This window comes from Meles meles, chromosome 18 (genome assembly GCF_922984935.1).
Source record: "Meles meles chromosome 18, mMelMel3.1 paternal haplotype, whole genome shotgun sequence".
In the NCBI taxonomy this organism is placed as follows: domain Eukaryota; kingdom Metazoa; phylum Chordata; class Mammalia; order Carnivora; family Mustelidae; genus Meles; species Meles meles.
In genome coordinates, this window is record NC_060083.1 from 13,652,383 (window position 1) to 13,673,122 (window position 20,740).

Consider the following 20,740-nt stretch of genomic DNA (forward strand, 5'->3'; position numbering starts at 1 on the left):
ACACTGTTTAAAAATAAGCAGATAAAGGGTGCCTGGGTGGTTCAGTGGGTTAAGCGTTTGCCTTCGGCTCAGGTCATGATCTCAGCGTCCTGGGATCAAGCCCCACGTCAGGCTCTCTGCTCAGTGGGGAGCCTGCTTCCTCCTCTCTCTCTGTCTGCCTCTCTGCCTACTTGTGATCTCTGTCAAATAAATAAATAAAATCTTAAAAAAAATAATCAGATGATAAAAAGTAAAAGCAAAACTCCAGTAGAAGTCCCCAGGCTATGGACAAGTTTCTGAATGTTGACGATGTCGACCTCAATGCATAGTTTGCATGTCTCTGCGCTACACAAAACCTCATTCACAGCATGCAAAAGGTGATGCAAAAATAGTTTATTATGATATAGTTTATGTAAAGTTAGGTAATATTTACAAAGTAGAAATGATCAGCGACATCCGTGGGAATCTAGCATGTCACACAAAGGAATAAATATTCTGACAAAGTAACACTTCAAATTGTAGTGAACAGTCCTTCAGAAACTCTGTTAATTAAAAAAAAAAAAAGCCAAAACAACACCATCACCATCTTGAATTGTCCCAGAGGGAGGGCGGCTCGGCTGGCCAGGCTTGTCTGTTGGGGAGGAAGGCGCAGACCAAAGGTTGCCCCGCAGCCCAGCACTCCCCGGGCCTCTGCGCACCTCTGAACGGCACTTTGGGTTTGGTGAACATTATCGTTTAGCATTAGTACAGAAATTAAACACCCGTTAGAATCATACACGCTTGTGGCTGGAATATCACCTGATGGATGAAAGAATTCGCTGTGGCAGAAACGAATGCTGTGGATTATGTCCGACTCATCACAGCAGAAAACTGCACGCACACACTCCACTGTCCCCACGTGAGCTCCTCCCGCAGCTCCGCGTCATGTCCCTAACAGCTGACCTGAGACATTCACGCCAATAGAAGAGTCTAGTAGTGAGAAAAGTTAAAGAATTACAGTTGTTAAGGAGTCACTTAGAAACTTTACATTTTATAAATATTACTTAGGAAAACCACAAGAATTCTTATCACTTAACTGGTTTTAAGTCCTAACAATCAATCAGTAGATAAGTCGTTAATACTAAAGGTAAATCCTAAAATCCACTTTCATTGGTTTTGTGATAGAAACGTGACACAATAATGACTTTAGTGTTCTTTATATGACCTATTCCTAGCTTCCTATGAAACAAAACTGAAATGTGTGTTACTAGTGCAAAGGGCAAAGACAGAGGCCTGGGACAAGTGACGGGGCAGGTGCACTGTGCCGGTGACCACCACCTTTCCAGAACTCCGCTCCTTCGCGGTGTTCCAACTGTGTCCTGGGAAGTCGCCCCCTGACCGGCCGCCATGGACTTGTGCCTCCCCCCGCACGCCCTCCTGGTTCAGCCTGAGTACCAGACGATCCAGTTCTGAGATGCTGTGACCGCACATGGCCGCGGACACCTGCAGTAAAGTGACAGCGTGGCCAGGTTGGTGCCTTGATGCCGTCCCGCCATAGAACCCAGGAGTTGAGGAGATGCAGACGCTCAGCCCGGCAAGAGCTCCCAGGTCACCCATTCAGGCCAGTCCCGCCACAACTGTGCTCGAAATGACATCTCCCTCCAGGTCGTCCACGAGCCCGGCCCAGGTTCTCTCCCTGCTGCTCTCCCTGCAGGGCTCGGAGTGCTCTGGCGGGGAGCACCGCCGTGTTCTTGCACGGGCAGCGGGCACGGAGGCAGGCCTGCTGTCATCTCAGAGACTGTCATATGCTCTTTACAGCCCCCCCACCCCGTGAAGTGGCCACAGCTTTTAAAAAGATACATCAGTCATGAAAACATTTCCTTATATGTTGGGTAGAGTTCAAGATTGTACTCAAAGCCATCGGCCCTAGCTTACAAAGGGAGGTCTGCATGGGATTTTATTTTTTTAAACCCACACAAACTTTGTCACACACAAAAAAATCCCTGCGGTAACTTCCGAGTAATAGTAACACTGCTCACTCTGGATAATATACAGGTTATTTTAAACAAAATAAACACAACTGCTTGTCAATACAGAGAGGCTGGCATCCACACGGAGCGCACAGCGGCTTCTCTTCCCAAAGCCCATGTAGATGCGGAGAGGACAAGGGCCTGGGCTGCATCTGAGCGGCCGTCCTGGCTCCCTACACCGGAGGCGGGGGGCTGACGGATTCCTCCTACTCTGCTGAAACACTTGGAGATGGGAACCCTCTTCCCTTTACAAAGAAACAAGAACACTTGCAACTTGTTCTCCAAAGGGCACAAGAATGAGGCAGGGTCTCTCCAGCAGAGAGCCCTTGGGAGACGGCGATACTGTTCGTTTCCACTGCGTGTGGGTCATGGCTTCCTAGCAAAGGATCCCAAACCAGTGGTTTCACCAGACTCACTGCAGGGGGATTCTTAACTTCAGTCTTCAACTGAGGAAAGCATGAGCTGGCTAAGCGTGCGTCCGGGTGTGCGACCAGAGTGCACCGTTCCCAGCTACAACAGGCCCCACGTCCTAAGAGCACTCAGAGGACCGGGCGGATGTGGCCATGGAAGGAGACGTGTCCACAGTGTCCTACTCAGTGCTGAGAACAGTCATGGACTTTAGCTTTTGGCCCAATCTCAGGTGGGTAAAAAGACCTTTCCTAGGATTAGACGTGCAACGTCTGAGCACACACCTTTTAGGGATATTTTGGCAGGGAAAGGCCGGAGAAAGTCCCAGGTGGGAAGCGCATGGCAGACCCACCTGTGCTCCTTCCCAGTCGCCGGTGGGCTGGCTGGGGGCCGAGGGCCTCCTCTCTCAACAGGGACCCGAGGCAGAGGGGCCCAAGACAGAAGAGGAAGAGAGCAGCGTGCCAACACTGGAACTTTCAGAAGCCTTTGCACCAGCCGGTTCCCGAGCCGGTGGGAAGGGTGGGACTGTGGGGCCGGGCGCCGGGACAGAAGTTCAGACCCAGTGACCCAGCAGACGCCTAACAGAAAACACAGCCATGGCGCAGTTTCGGTGTGTTCAGGGCGGGAGGGATTCCACATGACTGAAGCTTCTGGAGAACTGAAGCTTCCGGTGAGCATGCCAAGCTGTTTCCCTTTCAGTATCTAATTCCTGCTAAGTGGAATTCTATACATACTTTCCTGTCCTTTGTGAACCTCTGAAAATACCCTCCCCCAATCCAGGCTTTCTCGGTGATAAAAGGGTGGGGGTCACTGAATTGGGTTTTAGTTTTCTGGCTTTGTAAAATTGTGTCTAGAATGGAAAGTGTTAAAAATTCCAAGCTTCTTTAGAACAATGAGGAGGAAAATTCCTTTCAGGAATCCTCTTACATTAAGAGGACCGGCTGATGGGTTACAGGCCTTCTACTCTAACTGAAAACAGCTTTGAGTCCCTGGAGAACCGCCTCCAAACTCAGGCATGAGGTCAGCCATGAAGCTGGCCAGCGGGCACCAAGGAGGGGAGAGGAGAGCTGTCCTTGCCCGGAGCCCGAGGCAGCCTAAGGAGCAAGGGGCCTTCTGGAGCCGGGGAAGTTACCAGCATGGGTGGGAGGGAGGAACCTTCTGGAGAAGTTCCCTGCCGGCTGGCTCAGGGGAGTGGGGACCAGCCCCCGGGGGTTAGCCAGCGAGCGCATGGGGCCCGGCACAGCTGTCATTTTATGGCCACAGAGAGGGGGTCCTGGGGTAGGCCCTGAGCTGCAGGCCCAGAGGGGGCGGCCTCATACGCTGCCTCAGGCCCAGGATGAGCTGAAAAACAGACTTGCCAAGGGGAGCACCAGGCAGCAGTGACAAAAGGGGTCACGTTCCATCCTCAGGCCAGCAGTCAGTGTTCCAGAGTATTCACGAGATCTCTAAAAAGCTATTTCTCATGCCGTTGGTTTCGTCTCCTGGCCTCATCTGTCCACATCCCCTTCAGGCAGACTCCGAGGGTCACAGTTCTGTTAAACACTGCGATTCCCCCTCTTTCCCTGTTCCCTTGTGAGACCCCTGCTGGCTCACTGTTAGCCAGGGAGCGGGTGACAGACTTCCCTTGTCCTCTGCCTCTCTACTTGTGGATTCCTGGGGAGAGGCCTCTGCTCTGGGCTCCTGACAAACCACACATCCCCACCGTGGCCTCCACCTGTCGCTCGAGGACAGCCGCGGCTTCCTCCCTCAAATTCAGACCCATTTTGATGCCTGATGGCACAAGCCTCCATTTCCAATGACGGAGTGCTCCGTCTGCCACCTCCTGTACCTGCCACGGTGCCGAAGGGGGCCACAGACAGCCACTGGGCCCGGAAGGCTGGCTCTCACCCCCGGACAGGCACCGCTGAAGGAGTCCAAGCAGCAGGGCGCGGCCCCGTGTGCAGCCGTGTGTTCACCGTAACATCTGTCTGCCTTCCCGAGAGCCGTCCAGCGGAGCGGTCTCCCCCTGCATGTGTCTGGTGGGGCTGACTTGCAGGGACCGGCGGGTTACAGATGACCGGTGACCAGGAAAGAAAACATGACTGCGCAGACTAGATCCCTGTTCTCATGTCATGCCCCTGCCCCCAGGGCAGTGGGGACACTCCTGCTGTGCAGTCCACCCCAGGGGTGGTGGGAGCGCCCCTGACAATCATCCACATGACCCCATCCGCAGCCCCCAAAGGACCCTCCTCCACCACCAGCACAGAAACCAACTCCACCTCCTCAACTGTACTCTCTTCTCTCGGGCACCTGGTGGCTGAATTCTTCCCGGGGGGCTCGGGGGCCTGCAGGGCGGAGTGGGCACTGGGGTGAGACACACAGGTGCTCATTGAAACCCCTCTTTGTTCTGTTCTGCCTGCTCCCTCCAGCCAGAGGACGGGCCCCTCAGCAGGCAGCTTGTCCCAGGTCTTAGTCCGACAGCCATGGTCACTGTGCGACGTTCGGCAAGACCAGGCTCGGTTCGGCGCTTCTTCTGGAGGCTGCGGTGGGAGCAGCCTCTTGCTGGAAAGGAACCAGAGTGCCCCCATTTCTAGCTCGCTTCCTGGTAACCTCCAGAGGATAGCAGCCCCAGGACCATGACTTCTTGTCTCTGGGGTGAGGAGGAGGAGCCTTCAAGAGGCTGCGGTGACAGGAGGGGTTTCCCTGTCTCTGCCTTTGACCTCCACATGCTGCTCTCAACTCATGTTCCCAGAATTCGGAGGGTGAACCCCGAGGGGAAAGGATGAAGACAAGCGCATATGGTGCTCTTTGACCTGGTCAGAGCACTGCAGCCACGAGCTGACTTGGCACAGTGACCCTGCCAGGAAGGTGGGAGGGCTGGAGGCAGGGAGGGGGCTGCTTGGAGGAGAGCCAGAGTACCCAGGGCAGCAGGAGCCCGCAGAGAGGCCAGGCGACGCGGCCCCGTCCCATCAGATCCTTCGGGACAGCACACCTCTGCTGCGAGAACACACATATTAGACAGCGTTTTGGGGAATGGGCCCCGGGGGCTGAGCATCCCTTCTTTACGCTCCTATTCTGAGAGGCCCATGCACAAAATCATGGTCCTTTCTAAAAATACCACCAGTCTACAGGGGGGTGGTGCAGGGAGCAGTGTCTGAGCAGCAGAGTGAAAAAAACAGACCTAATAGTCTCTTGCTTTTGAAAACATGGGAGAAAAGCAGCCAAGGAGTGACAGGTATGGATTAAGAGTCTGGAAGCTGTTAAGGGAAAGGCTCAGTGCCAGGGGGAGCTCAGAGATTACTCCAGTGAGAAGAGGGCATGCCCCAGGCCCTGCCAGGGCTTTCCCGGCTGACCCTGGCCTTTACTGAATCTAGAGACATGGCGTGGTGCCTTTTCCAGGGGCCGCAGACCTAACAGAAGCACTGACACAGCGAGACCAGAACAGGACCCCGCTCACTCTCTGCCGATGCTTCCTGCCCGCCCTGAAGACCTCGGCACCGCTGCCGTTCGTCTGGGCTGCTCATCTTAAAACGACTGCTGGTCTTCCCAGCGCCACGACGGAAACCCCAGGGCAGGAGACTCCCGAGAACCACTGCGGCGTTTCCTGACAGTTCCAAGGTCTCACTCCAACTGGTAGAAAAAGCAACTCTCTTGGTATAGGTTTACTTTGGGCTCTCTGAACGCTGCAAGAGAACTTTTCAGAGCTCAGGTTAGAGTTAAAAACATGTAATAAGGGCAGTTTTCATCTGACTCCAACATCCTCTCTACTTTCTTCTTGACTTAACATAGGGGTCTTCACTCAACCTTCTCAAAAGCAACGTGGAGGTTTCTTTCAGAAAGGCTCAGCACCTGAGCAGGCTTCCCCCTCAAGGACTGAATTCATCACCGTTTGCAAGCTCAGTCTGAAACCCTGGGGCCGCAGGGCAACACTCATAAGTCTTTACAGAGAGAGCAGGGCTGCCAGTGACCAAGAAAGCAACGAGCGTAGGAAGGAATGAGAGGGGCCGGGGTTTTGTGCAAGATTTAATAAAAAACAAACAAAAATAGGAATGGCTGCTTTCGACATTTTCCAGGTTGTGAAAGGTTCCCCACGATGATCTGGGGTGTGGCTCTAAGCTGAAGTAGTGGGACGAGTACAAAGTGCTGTCCTCCAGAGCCAGAGGCAGTGAATGCAGGCTCTGGGCCACGCCCCCTACCTGCTCCTCCAGCTCCTCCAGCAGGCGCACAGGTTGCCAGCGCACTCAGCTGATGCCCTGCTCTCTCCCCACAGGGCCCACATGCAGCCCAGCAAGAGCCGCCCGGGCTGACTCTGCACCCTGCATCCAGCGGGACGAGCTAGCTTATCAACAGGCTGTTGGGCCTTAATACTGACAGTGAGTGCGGTGGACAGCGGCGGGCGGGGGCTCTGAGCAGACCCTGGCCGGGAGCGGACGGCCCTCCTGGCCCCCGCTGCTTCGCTAATTTGAGAATACCATGGAAAAAAAGCTTTGACAAAGACATAGGAAGCTGGAATCAACACAGCAGGGAACGGTGTGAACAACCCATAGACCAGTCTCTCATGCATCCATACCCACAGTTAATGATGACAACATAACAATAATAATAATAATAAAAAATAAAGGTACAGACAAAAAGCAGCGCTCGGGTAGTGCTGCTGCAGGCTGGGAGGGGTGCGTGTTCAAGTGGAACGAGACACGGCTAGTCTTTCTTCAAGTCCCTGGATTCAAAGAGCTTCAAGCGTTCTTGCACCGTCAGGCCTTCCTTCAGACTCTGGGTGGAGACGAGAGCAAGAGAGAGAGACCGTTAACCGCCCGGCCAGCGCCATGGGCGCGGCTGCAGTCAGGCAGAGGTGCAGGTGCCGGGGTGCAGGTGGGGCAGGAAGGGCTCCTCGAGAGATTAGTGGGGCATGCTAAGGAGAGAGCCGTCCCCTGTGAGATGGTGTTATCCGGATGAGAAAGGAAAAACCCAGAGAAACAGACCACATGTGTAAGCAGCTGAGTTCTGAGCTTAGGGCTCTTCAGACAAGCAGCGACTAGATCAGTTCAGCCAGGGGCAAAAGCTGTGCCAAGAGCTAGAAATCCACCCGTCCACATCCTTCTCCCAGGGGCGTCTGTCCACCTCTACTTCTTCCGTGACTGTGACGCTGAGCGTTGGGAGGCGGCCTACAGACCTCCCAGGCGTGGCTGGTGGTGTGTGGCTGCAGAGCTCTCCTCCCTGGGCTACCCCCACCCCGGCTGCGCCTGCCACCTCAGGCCCGCTCCTGGCACTCCCCGAGCAACAGCCCGGCGGGATTCGCTGTTACTGGGGACCTGGGAACACGTCAACGTATTTACTACGATTTTCAGAATGTGAAGCCAATACTCTCTTCATGTGTGACCTCGGCAAAGTTTAAATCTGTGGGTTCCGAATGAGTGACACTTTGCTACCAGGGGACAAAATATGTCCCGCTTTACTCTTAGAGGCTTTTGCCAAAGATCTGCTCTCTCGGTGAGGGCAGGATGATCTCCTCGGAGCATGACTGAGGAGACTCTGGCATTGATTCGGATAGGACTGGTGCCTCAGCGGCCACGGGATCTCTGTGGCAAATCTCAACTCCAGCCTCAGAGGGCCAGTTCCCGGGGCTGGCTGGCACGGGCTAGAGCTGACCTGGGTACAGGCCCCCGATGATCACATGAGCTTTGCCCCTTAATCAGAGCACAGGCTGCTCCCATGGGCCTAGAGAGCCCAGCCTGCCGTTTCCAGCTGTGACAAGCTCCTGGGGCTCCCGATGTGGCTTGGCCTGATGCGTCAAAGCCCGCGAGTGTGGCCTGTGGGACCCGGCTGCCTACAAGGGGCTTCCCCCACATCACACAGAACAGCTCTGCTTACTTTCTATACCGTGGAGCTGTTATGTGTGTAAATGAATAAAGCCAACTTTTTTTTTTTTTTTTTTTAAATAAAGGGTTCTACGGCTAACCTTTCCGAAACCCACTGGTCCAGATGGACCTCAACGTAAGCAAATGGTTAGGGTCACTGTTGAAGCTTGCTACTTGGTCGGCTGGGGGGTAGGGGCAAATCCATGTCCCATTCTGAACCTGAAATTCCCTTAATGCACGTAATTGCCTCAGATGCTCTCGGGTCTTCTCCCAAGTGCTTCAGACCAAGCTGCCTTGTACACAGCAGGTCATCTCAGACACGTGCTGGGCACGCATGGCCACGATGCGGGAGGCCCCACACCTAAGTGCCGGGCACACAGGCAGGTGTGTCCCGTGCACACCACTTTGTTCTAGCCATTCAAAGGATAGCGAATGTCCTGCCGGGGGTGTGCTCCCCACCATGCCCTGTCAGAGTCCCTGCTGTGCTCACGACTGTAGCTGGGGAGCAGGGCGACGAGGGGCAGCCAAAGGCTGTGTGCCCAGTGCCACATACCACTGTACACTAGAGCTGTAACGGTGGGAAGAACGGAGCCACACAATGGCCCTGTGCATCCAGACAAGGGTCCTTGGGGTATACCGTGGCTCCCGGACTCGTTCCTCCCACACGGCCGGTTTCCCCACCAAGTGCCTCTGTGACCCCATACTCACACTACCAGACAGGGGCCTTCATGAGAACCTATGGGGAAAGGTTCCCTCTGGTCTCAATACCAGAAAAGCCATGAAGCTCTTAAACAGAGCCTGCCTTAACGGGCACTGAGACTTTCTATCTTTCTGAGTGAGGCAGGATATAAAAATAGGACGTCGATAAAGGACAGAAGACGGTATGCGTAAGATCCCATATCAAACAGCACCAAGGACAGGTTCAGTTTCTGGGCAACTTCATTCCCCAGTCTTCCTGTGGCAGCGGCGGCAGGGAACTCCAGGGAAAGGACAGCCATGTGTGAGTGTGAGCGCCTGCTGACATTGCGAACAGGTCCAGCCTCGCTTGGCATCACAACACAAGTCCCTAAGGACACTGCAATGTCCTGTCTTTCTACACGCATCAGCGGGACTGTGCCTGAACACTAACACACCGGAAACTCGGCAAGATCAACATGCACTCAGAGACATCTGGAAAACCCCACTCCTGGGCTTCTTCCCACTCCTGTCTGGGCCTGGCACCTCTGAGAGTCTGAGGCTGCCCCGGAGGCCCAGTCAGACCTCTGTGGGTGTGCCTGACAGTTTTCCCACTTTCTACGTTGGCATTAGCTCTTCCCTAGCTGGCATAAAAGGTTTCCCAGCACAGGCCCTGAGAAGGCCCTTATTGATAAAGGTCTTTTCACTGATTTTCTGCCCCTTTGTCCAGAATCTTGTGTATTTTTAATCACACACACACACACACACACCCCTGTCTTGCCAGGGCAGCCGCACTGCTGCAAGGGATTCCAGAAGGGAGAGGGCAGAAGTTTTTCACTGACCGTCATTTAGAGGCATGGGCACGAGGCCTAAATCACGAACAGTGAACTTACAACAGCTACAGTTCAACCTCAAATAGAAAATAGAATCTTTGATAAGAAAACCGTAAGGCAAAGTACAAGTTCTACTTTTGCTAAACAGAATGTTTTTCATGTTTACAGAAAAAGCCCAAACCAAGTTTACAATCAAGCCTAAGCCACATTTGGTTATAATGATTTGTGGCTATAACAAATATAAACCAAACCGACTAGATTCAAGATACTTGAGATTTTCTTAGAAGTCTTCCTAAAGCAAACCCATGTCGCCCAAGCCACTGCGCTCGCGCCCCTTAGCCAGAGGATGTTGGCCTGTGGCTCCTGCCTGAGTGAGCCGTAGGCACGTAAACAAGATTAGCCGTGCTGTGAGGCCCTGAGCTCATGTCAGTGTCCCCTGTTCCAGGAGTACGGCCCAGTCCCGGGGTTCTTCCTGCAGCCCTTAACCTTCTCGTCAGAGCATGAGATGAAGTCAGCTCGGCCGGAAGCACGCTCTGGAGGGAGCGGCTGTGCACCTGGGCACACGGCCTGGTGTGGGGACTGGGGCTCTCCGGGCCGGGACCACCGTCCTCCTGCATGTTTGCCAACAGGCTAATGTTTCTCATTTCTCAGCCAGCAACTTGGTGCCCCTGCCTCCTTTCTTTATACTTCTGCCATCCGTGGCACCCAGAGAGAAGCTTTTGTTTTGTTCCAACAAAAACCAAAAAAGTGCCGGTAAGCCTTCAGCCCCAGTCCCCCCGAGTCCTCTCACTCCGCTGAGCTGCTTTCCCGGCTATGCCCACAAGGCACTGGCTCCCTGAAACCCAGGTTCTGTCCTGCCTTGGCCTGTGAACCGAGTCGGTGGGGGTTCTGAGCGATGGGACACTCTGCTTGTCAGTGGCTGCTGGGTCTCTGTCAGCACCGCTCCTGACAGAGGGCAAGATGGGTTTCCCAGAGAACGTGGAATGCACAGATCAATCGTCACACACGCTGACCAGTGCCAGGGGCCACTCACAGGCCCACGCCTACCCAAGATGCTGCCACTACGGGCCACCTGTCAAGCTGGGGACAGCACTCCTCAGCAAAGGGTCAACTCTGGGAAGAGGTTAAAGGGCCAGTGAAGTCCCCAGAACAGGTTACAGAGACCGACCAGGACGGTGTATGTGCTTGCTGGAGCAGATAAAGGAACAGTGACACAGGAGCTTGCTGTGGAGGTGTGAGCCGTGCATGCAGGCAGCCGCCCCCTCGAGGGTGGCAGGTGGGTGGGTGGTGAGAGGTGGTTTACCTACACGACTGGGGACCTGGAAGCGGGCTCGTTTCAGTTATCCCATGAGACCTGCTCAATTACGGACTGTCAGAGGAAAGAGCAAAAAATAAGACACACACACAATAAATCCTAAATGCAACATGCTCATCACTCCCACCCTCCGCCCATCCTTCCCGCAGAGAGGTGGGCAGCGGGCAGGGGACATGCTGGGGGGAGCTACGCTGTGGCTGGGAGAGGAGGTGTAGGCTGCTGCTTCTCTGGAAGGTAGGCGGCATCAGGATTAAACGAGAGCCACGTGAAGTATAGACGGAGTGGGAAGGGCCCAGGGAGGGTCTGGGGGAAAAATCTGGCCTCGGAAGTCCAAAGTCGAATTCACTTCAAGCCCTGCTTCTTTCTTGTAGGCCTGGCCCCTCAACCATCACTGTCAGAAGTCGGTTCCACTTTGGCATGAAGGAGACACAGCGCTCGAAGCCACCAGAACTGGCCCACCAGAACTGGCCCAGAAGGTAGGCATGTGGAGCTAGACGAGTTCTGGGACCGAGGACGCCCTGTGCAGCCCGTGGTGGGCTCTGACTCTGGCTCCTCTCTAACGTCCGAGAGCCCCACACACCCTGGGGCTGCACCCCAGCCTCACCTTGGACCTGATGTTTCGGAGTTGCCGGCTGACACAGGATCTGTCTTTCTTTAAGAAGTCAGGGTTGCTTTTAGATTTCATTATATCTGAAGGAGCAAATAGATCCATTACTTTCATTTTATAAAACCTTGTGGAACCAGACAAAATGTTTAAACATCTCTCAGGCTTACTGTTACCACCACACACCTATGGCATTTCCTAAACAACTTTAAGAGAAAACAAAGCCAATGACCATAAAACACGCTAGCTCCTTCTGGGAGCACGCAAAGCACCAGATTGGCCAGAAGGCACGCATGTGGCCCCGCACCAGGCTCCTGCCACCTGTGTCTGCACGGCGCGGGGCAGGCGGGCGTGGGTTAGGACCTTCTGTCCGGGGCTGCTGCATGGACCCACTGCTCCATTACTTATTTAATGCCCCCACCCTCCCCCGGCGACCCAGCAGTGTCATAAAGCAGAAGAGCGAGAGTCGCGATCCACTCGCACTGAGACAACCACCACTCCCTTTGGGGTAAAGTGCTTCGGACTTTTTAAAAACGGCTTCTAACTCAATGTACACTGGGTCCCCCCATGCCATGTGTCCTGCTGGAGTGGGGCTTCTACTTGGTATAGCTACCGATCTCTTTCCACATCGAAACAGAAACCTTTACCTGGTTTCTCTTAAGAACGGCTGGTATTTCACCGTGTTGTGAAGCCACGGGCCTCCATCTGTGGCAAGTTTCCTTGTTCGCACATTTCCTTGCACTCGTTCTTCAGAAGGTCAACTGGCAGCGCACAGGACCTAAGCACTCCCCCCGAAAATTCTAAGCCTTCCTCTCTCAGTGGCCCAGGCCACCCTGGGGTCCCCCTCAGGAGCAGCCCCTGTTGTCACCTGGTGACCCAGCTTCCAGAGTTAGTCTATAGTTTGATTCTGAGTGGTGCTCGGGTATTGCCTGATTCCAGAACGATAGCTGACTAGTCCTCCAATGGCTACTCAAGTGACCTTGTCCCTACCTACCCGCCAGCACCACCACGGTCACTAACACCTGGCTGGCTGAGCGGAAACAGTCTGGAACTCACCGTATCCTGACATGGGGGTGTTTTCCGGGGATTTTTCACCCAGTGCTTCCGTCGCTGCTTTCAGCTGCTCTTTCAACCTGCTGATGTCGCAGTCGGCCTTTGCCCTCACAATACTGAGCTCTGTGTAGATGTCCTTGTACTTGTCACTAGCATACTTCTTGTCCTTGGGGATAAGGGCAGAAGCAAGCGGAGGTTACAGGCTGGGCAGTCCGTCTCCCCGGGGCAGGAACGCGCCGCAGAATGACTGGGGGCTGCCACCTCCCGCCGGGAGGCAGGCAGACGCCTGTCTTCCAGAGGCGACACTCAGTATGAAGTGAAGAAATAGGCACAGCCCGGAGTCTCTGTCGGATGCAAGGAGAGCATCCCCAGGAGCTCTGGCAAACACAGGCATGGCCCTGACCCACCGCAGACCTCTTGGAAAACACCCTCTGTCTCAGATTTCCATTTTTTTTTTTTTTTAAAGGTTTTATTTACTTATTTGAGATAGAGAACATGCGAGCATGAGCTAGGGGTAGAGGCAGACAGAGAGGGAGAGGCAGACTCTCCACTGAGCAGGGAGCCTAACGAGGGGCTCGATGCCAGGACTCTGGTATCATGACCTGAGCTGAAGGCAGATGCTTTACTGACTAAGCCAGCCAGACAGCCCCTGTCTTGGACTTCCTAAGAGACTGAATGGCCACCAGGGCTCCCATCATCTCCTCCCTGCCTCCAAGAATGCCCTGGTGGAGGTAGGTGGGGTCGCCAAGCTCTCACCTTCCAGGACGACATTTGTCTCTGGTCTCTCGGTCCCTGCCAAAGCCCAGAGGAGGCACGGAGGACAGGAACATGGTGAGACCTCAGTTTTACTACACCTGCTGACAGGCTGGGATTTTAATTTGAGCTGAATTTTGAAATCACATTCCTCATAAGAATGAAATCTGCTCCAGAAGAGCCTACAGTTTGAGCACACAAGGGCCTCTGTGAGCTCTGGAGACCGGCGTCCCCCTCGGCCCCGAGCCCATCCTCAGACCTGTCTCCCACCGGGAGGCACCATTACCCGCAACGCCGTCTGTAGCTCATCCTTGAGAGAGCTGATCTCCTGCTTCAGGTACTGTATTTCTGACTCCTTGACCCGCAGTAAGACCTAGAATAACAGGAATTAGGGGCTGACATTAGGAGCAAAGGGACTTCCAGAGTCTTGAAAGCAAAGATGAGGGCATGAGGGCCGAGCAGGGAACCTGCTCCCTCCCCAGGGACATGCAACCACCAATGCCAGCAAACACACTGACCGTTGCTAACAGGGGGCCCATCACATACAGAAACAGGAAGAAACCACTGTGATTCCTCCTGGACCTGAGCACCCTGTTCTTCAGCCCATGGGTCCACAGTGAGTGCCCGGGCTGGGGCCCAGGAAAGCACCCTGCTCAAACTGCGGGCTCACTCAGCCTCTTTCACATCAGTGAGCAGATGTTCACGATAAAATGTGAACTGAACAGGGAAATATCTAAGTGCTTTTATAGAAAGACATAAGAATCAATCATTCTGACTTAAAATAAACCTTGCTGCCCCTGACTAACACGGCGCTCGGGACCGTGAGGAGCTGTGGTGCTCGCAGGGCTAGTAAATGTTTCGCTTCGTGGGGGCGGCATCTGTGGTGAGGCAGAACTGTGGGTATGGGGTTAGAGCACCCTGCGGCCTCCTCCCGAGGGGACGCCACTCCTGCCATGCACCCACACAGCCTGGCAGCTATTCTCTTTTGCTGCCTGGGGGATTTGCATCCTTCCACATCCTTCTTGCTGTCTCCAGCGCTCATCACTGCCATGACCCCATAAGCTGAGGGCACCTCTTGGTCCCCACTCGGGACGTGTGCGGTTCAGAGCGGGGTGAAGGGGCTCCGAGCAGTACCTCTAACTCATAGGCATCCTTGCCCTGTGTGAGCGGGGAGCCAGCGGCCTCTCCGCCCGCGTCCCCAGTCAGCAATGTCCGTAACCGTGCTATCTCTGCAGCCAGGCGGTTGTTCAGCTCCTGCGGGACAGCAACACAGCAAGGATGGAGGCTTCACAGAGCCGCCTGGGGGCAGCACGGACACCACACAAGCAGGAGAGGCCAGTTTCTCAAGGAGGAGGTGGACGGGTGTGAGTAGAGGGGCCACAGGCAGGGCTGCTGCACACTGAGGTCACGGGCAAGGCAGCCACTGCATGTGACGGACGACCCTGCGACAGCCGTTCACGTGCGCTCTGTGTTTGTGGAATAGTGTACACCAAGCTCCATAATCCTCACTACCTTTTTGTGACCTTAACTAGTATCCATGCGTGTCACGGCTTGTCCAACTTGAGTTTCTGTAGGGTTGGGCTCTCTTGGCGCCTTCCCCGCTCCCTTTCTGTACCTTGTTTCCAATTGATAGGTGGTCATTAGGCCACTGCAGTCACTACCGGGAACCAGTCCTGCCAGATCGCCCTCATACTGGGGGAATGTGGGCCCAGAGGCCTTGAGACTGCAGCTGGCCAACACGGCCGTGTACTCAGTGCCAGGGGAGGACGAGCTGGTAGTCATGCACAGAGTGGTCCAAGTGGTAAGCCAGAGAAGCTTTTATCAAACTAAACCTACCTCGAGTCTTTTCCCTCGCCAGGATTTTAAATGCGCCCCAATTCTCTGAAGAACAGGCAAATTTTAAGAGAATGATCTGACCCAAAAAAATGTGAAGAGTGTATGGCTTTGATTGGGGGACATTTAACATGGTCCCAGCCTTGGGGACACGAGGTCTGGACCAGGTGTAATGACCCTCCCTCTCAGGCCCTGCCTTGCAGTGACGAAGCAGAAATCCAGAAATGCTCAGGAGACATCTCAGCACCCCAGAAGGGCTACAGCCCAAAGGAATCCAAATTTAAACAGCTCGTTCACGAGCTCCCCCATCTGCAGTGAGTTTCTGTCACCGTTCTGGGCAATGTCAGAGATCAGGGAGATGCCTGCAGATGGGGTGGCCACTCCGACCCAGAGTCGCCTCAGGTGAGGCCCAGCCCCCCACTCTAGCAGCGCCCCTGGGCACAGGCTCACCTGATTGTGGGCGTTGAGCTCCTGGTTCTCACGCTGGCACTGCCGCAGGGCCTGGCGCTCGGCCTCCAGCGCCTGGGCCAGGTGGGCATTCTCCAGGCACTTCTGGGAGTACTGCTCCGAGAGGACCTCCAGCTCCCGCTGCACTGACTGCAACTCCTCCCTGGGGAGAAGGCACGGCTCACCCCTCTGCCCGCACCCCTGGGCCAGGCCTCTAAAACGCCCTGCGAGTCGCCATCACGAAACTTGAGGAACGACGAGACACAACACAAAGAGCTGAGCAGAGGGCAGGTCCCCTGCATTCCGTGGTCTCAGCGAATTTGGACCCACCTAAAAAAGGGACAGCCTGGAAGTACTGCAGAGCTTACAGACTCTCTCCTGCATCCTTCCTTGCATATTTTTTTTTCCATTTTATTTATTTTTTCAGCGTAACAGTATTCATTCTTTTTGCACAACACCCAGTGCTCCATGCAAAACGTGCCCTCCCCATTACCCACCACCTGTTCCCCCAACCTCCCACCCCTGACCCTTCAAAACCCTCAGGTTGCCCCAACCTCCCACCTCTGACCCTTCAAAACCCTCAGGTTGTTTTTCAGAGTCCATAGTCTCTTATGGTTCGCCTCCCCTCCCCAATGTCCATAGCCCGCTCCCCCTCTCCCAATCCCACCTCCCCCCAGCAACCCCCAGTTTGTTTTGTGAGATTAAGAGTCATTTATGGTTTGTCTCCCTCCCAATCCCATCTTGTTTCATTTATTCTTCTCCTATCCCCCTACCCCCCCATGTTGCTTCTCCATGTCCTCATATCAGGGAGATCATATGATAGTTGTCTTTCTCCGATTGACTTATTTCACTAAGCATGATACGCTCTAGTTCCATCCACGTCGTCGCAAATGGCAAGATTTCATTTCTTTTGATGGCTGCATAGTATTCCATTGTGTATATATACCACATCTTCTTGATCCATTCATCTGTTGATGGACATCTAGGTTCTTTCCATAGTCTGGCTATTGTAGACATTGCTGCTATAAACATTCGGGTACACGTGCCCCTTCGGATCACTATGTTTGTATCTTTAGGGTAAATACCCAGTAGTGCAATTGCTGGGTCATAGGGTAGTTCTATTTTCAACATTTTGAGGAACCTCCATGCTGTTTTCCAGAGTGGTTGCACCAGCTTGCATTCCCACCAACAGTGGAGGAGGGTTCCCTTTCTCCACATCCTCGCCAGCATCTGTCATTTCCTGACTTGTTAATTTTAGCCATTCTGACTGGTGTGAGGTGATATCTCATTGTGGTTTTGATTTGTATTTCCCTGATGCCGAGTGACGTGGAGCACTTTTTCATGTGTCTGTTGGCCATCTGGATGTCTTCTTTGCAGAAATGTCTGTTCATGTCCTCTGCCCATTTCTTGATTGGATTGTTTGTTCTTTGGGTGTTGAGTTTGCTAAGTTCCTTATAGATTTTGGATACTAGCCCTTTATCTGATATGTCGTTTGCAAATATCTTCTCCCATTCTGTCAGTTGTCTTTTGGTTTTGTTAACGGTTTCCTTTGCTGTGCAAAAGCTTTTGATCTTGATGAAATCCCAATAGTTCATTTTTGCCCTTGCTTCCCTTGCCTTTGCCGTTGTTCCTAGGAAGATGTTGCTGTGGCTGAGGTCGAAGAGGTTGCTGCCTGCATTCTCCTCAAGGATTTTGATGGATTCCTTTCTCACATTGAGGTCCTTCATCCATTTGGAGTCTATTTTCGTGTGTGGTGTAAGGATGTGGTCCAATTTCATTTTTCTGCATGTGGCTGTCCAATTTTCCCAGCACCATTTATTGAAGAGGCTGTCTTTTTTCCATTGGACATTCTTTCCTGCTTTGTCGAAGATTAGTTGACCATAGAGTTGAGGGTCGATTTCTGGGCTCTCTATTCTGTTCCACTGATCTATGTGTCTGTTTTTGTGCCAGTACCATGCTGTCTTGATGATGACAGCTTTGTAATAGAGCTTGAAGTCCGGAATTGTGATGCCACCAACTTTGGCTTTGTTCTTCAATATTCCTTTGGCTATTCGAGGTCTTTTCTGGTTCCATATAAATTTTAGTATTATTTGTTCCATTTCTTTGAAAAAAATGGATGGTATTTTGATAGGGATTGCATTAAATGTGTAGATTGCTTTAGGTAGCATAGACATTTTCACAATATTTATTCTTCCAATCCAGGAGCATGGAACATTTTTCCATTTTTTTGTGTCTTCCTCAATTTCTTTCATGAGTACTTTATAATTTTCTGTGTATAGATTCTTAGTCTCTTTGGTTAGGTTTATTCCTAGGTATCTTATAGTTTTGGGTACAATTGTAAATGGGATTGACTCCTTAATTTCTCTTTCTTCTGTCTTGTTGTTGGTGTACAGAAATGCAACTGATTTCTGTGCATTGATTTTATATCCTGACACTTTACTGAATTCCTGTACAAGTTCTAGCAGTTTTGGAGTGGAGTCTTTTGGGTTTTCCACATATAGTGTCATATCATCTGCGAAGAGTGATAGTTTGACTTCTTCTTTACCAATTTGGAGGCCTTTAATTTCTTTTTGTTCTCTGATTGCTGAGGCTAGGACTTCTAGTACTATGTTGAATAGCAGTGGTGATAATGGACATCCCTGCCGTGTTCCTGACCTTAACGGAAAAGCTTTCAGTTTTTCTCCATTGAGAATGATATTTGCGGTGGGTTTTTCATAGATGGCTTTGATAATATTGAGGTATGTGCCCTCTATCCCCACACTTTGAAGAGTTTTGATCAGGAAGGGATGCTGTACTTTGTCAAATGCTTTTTCAGCATCTATTGAGAGTATCATATGGTTCTTGTTCTTTCTTTTATTAATGTGTTCTATCACATTGATTGATTTGCGGATGTTGAACCAACCCTGCAGCCATGGAATAAATCCCACTTGATCGTGGTGAATAATCCTTTTAATGTACTGTTGAATCCTATTGGCTAGTATTTTGGCGAGAATTTTTGCATCTGTGTTCATCAAGGATATTGGTCTGTAGTTCTCTTTTTTGGTGGGATCCTTGTCTGGTTTTGGGATCAAGGTGATGCTGGCCTCATAAAATGAGTTTGGAAGTTTTCCTTCCGTTTCTATTTTTTGGAACAGTTTCAGGAGAATAGGAATGAGTTCTTCTTTAAATGTTTGGTAGAATTCCCCTGGGAAGCCGTCTGGCCCTGGGCTTTTGTTTGTTTGGAGATTTTTGATGACTGTTTCAATCTCCTTACTGGTTATGGGCCTGTTCAGGTTTTCTATTTCTTCCTGGTTCAGTTTTGGTAGTTTATATGTCTCTAGGAATGCATCCATTTCTTCCAGATTGTCCAATTTGTTGGCGTAGAGTTGCTCATAGTATGTTCTTATAATTGTCTGTATTTCTTTGGTGTTAGTTGTGATCTCTCCTCTTTCATTCATGATTTTATTTATTTGGGTCCTTTCTCTTTCCTTTTTGATGAGTCTGGCCAGGGGTTTATCAATCTTATTGATTCTTTCAAAGAACCAGCTCCTAGTTTCATTGATTTTTTCTATTGTTTTTTTGGTTTCTATTTCATTGATTTCTGCTCTGATCTTTGTGATTTCTCTTCTCCTGCTGGGTTTAGGGTTTCTTTCTTGTTCTTTCTCCAGCTCCTTTACGTGTAGGGTTAGGTTGTGTACTTGAGACCTTTCTTGTTTCTTGAGAAAGGCTTGTACCGCTATATATTTTCCTCTCAGGACTGCCTTTGCTGTGTCCCACAGATTTTGAACTGTTGTGTTTTCATTATCATTTGTTTCCATGAATTTTTTCAATTCTTCTTTAATTTCCTGGTTAACCCATTCATTCTTTAGAAGGATGCTGTTTAGTCTCCATGTATTTGGGTTCTTTCCAGCTTTCCTCTTGTGATTGAGTTCTAGCTTCAGAGCATTGTGGTCTGAAAATATGCAGGGAATAATCCTAATCTTTTGATACCGGTTGAGACCTGATTTGTGACCCAGGATGTGATCTATTCTGGAGAAGGTTCCATGTGCACTAGAGAAGAATGTGTATTCTGTTGCTTTGGGATGAAATGTTCTGAATATATCTGTGATGTCCATCTGGTCCAGTGTGTCATTTAAGGCCTTTATTTCCTTGTTGATCTTTTGCTTGGATGATCTGTCCATTTCAGTGAGGGGAGTGTTAAAGTCCCCTACTATTATTGTATTATTATTGATGTGTTTCTTTGATTTTGTTATTAATTGGTTGATATAGTTGGCTGCTCCCACGTTAGGGGCATAGATATTTAAAATTGTTAGATCTTCTTGTTGGACAGACCCTTTGAGTAGGATATAGTGTCCTTCCTCATCTCTTATTACAGTCTTTGGCTTGAAATCTAATTGATCTGATATAGGGATTGCCACCCCAGCTTTCTTCTGATGCCCATTAGCATGGTAAATTGTTTTCCACCCCCTCACTTTAAATCTGGAGGTGTCTTCGCGTCTAAAATGAGTTTCTTGTAGGCAACATACTGATGGGTTTTGTTTTTTTATCCATTCTGATACCCTGTGTCTTTTGATTGGGGCATTTAGCCCATTAACATTCAGGGTAACTATTGAGAGATATGAATTTAGTGCCATTAGTAGCCTGTAAGGTGACTGTTACTGTATATTGTCTCTGTACCTTTCTGATCTACTACTTTTAGGCTCTCTCTTTGCTTAGAGGACCCCTTTCAATATTTCCTGTAGAGCTGGTTTGGTGTTTGCAAATTCTTTCAGTTTTTGTTTGTCCTGGAAGCTTTTGATCTCTCCTTCTATTTTCAATGATAGCCTAGCTGGATAGAGTATTCTTGGCTGCATGTTTTTCTCATTGAGTGCTCTGAATATATCATGCCAGCTCTTCCTGGCCTGCCAGGTCTCTGTGGATAAGTCTGCCGCCAATCTAATATTTTTACCATTGTATGTTACAGACTTCTTTTCTCGGGCTGCTTTCAGGATTTTCTCTTTGTCACTAAGACTTGTAAA

At 51.4% G+C, this 20,740-nt stretch overlaps 1 protein-coding gene across 7 annotated transcripts in view; it reads right to left on the reverse strand.

The window, feature by feature from the left end:
• Positions 1-355: 355 nt before the first annotated feature.
• The window catches only part of LOC123929077 (myosin phosphatase Rho interacting protein), a 154,217-nt gene continuing 133,832 nt past the window's right edge, over positions 356-20,740 (reverse strand). For 4 of the 7 annotated variants that reach the window (XM_045984312.1, XM_045984313.1, XM_045984309.1 and 1 more), the window contains 6 exons: positions 15,747-15,906; positions 14,598-14,717; positions 13,750-13,836; positions 12,714-12,876; positions 11,658-11,743; positions 356-7,145 (listed from right to left, as the gene is read on the reverse strand). In XM_045984312.1, the coding sequence (XP_045840268.1) occupies positions 7,074-7,145; positions 11,658-11,743; positions 12,714-12,876; positions 13,750-13,836; positions 14,598-14,717; positions 15,747-15,906 (688 nt within the window). In that variant the 3' untranslated portion in view covers positions 356-7,073. Of the gene's footprint in view, positions 7,146-11,041; positions 11,108-11,657; positions 11,744-12,713; positions 12,877-13,749; positions 13,837-14,597; positions 14,718-15,746; positions 15,907-20,740 lie in introns of all 7 variants that reach the window. The other 3 variants (XM_045984310.1, XM_045984315.1, XM_045984311.1) reach the window with 2 other exon arrangements.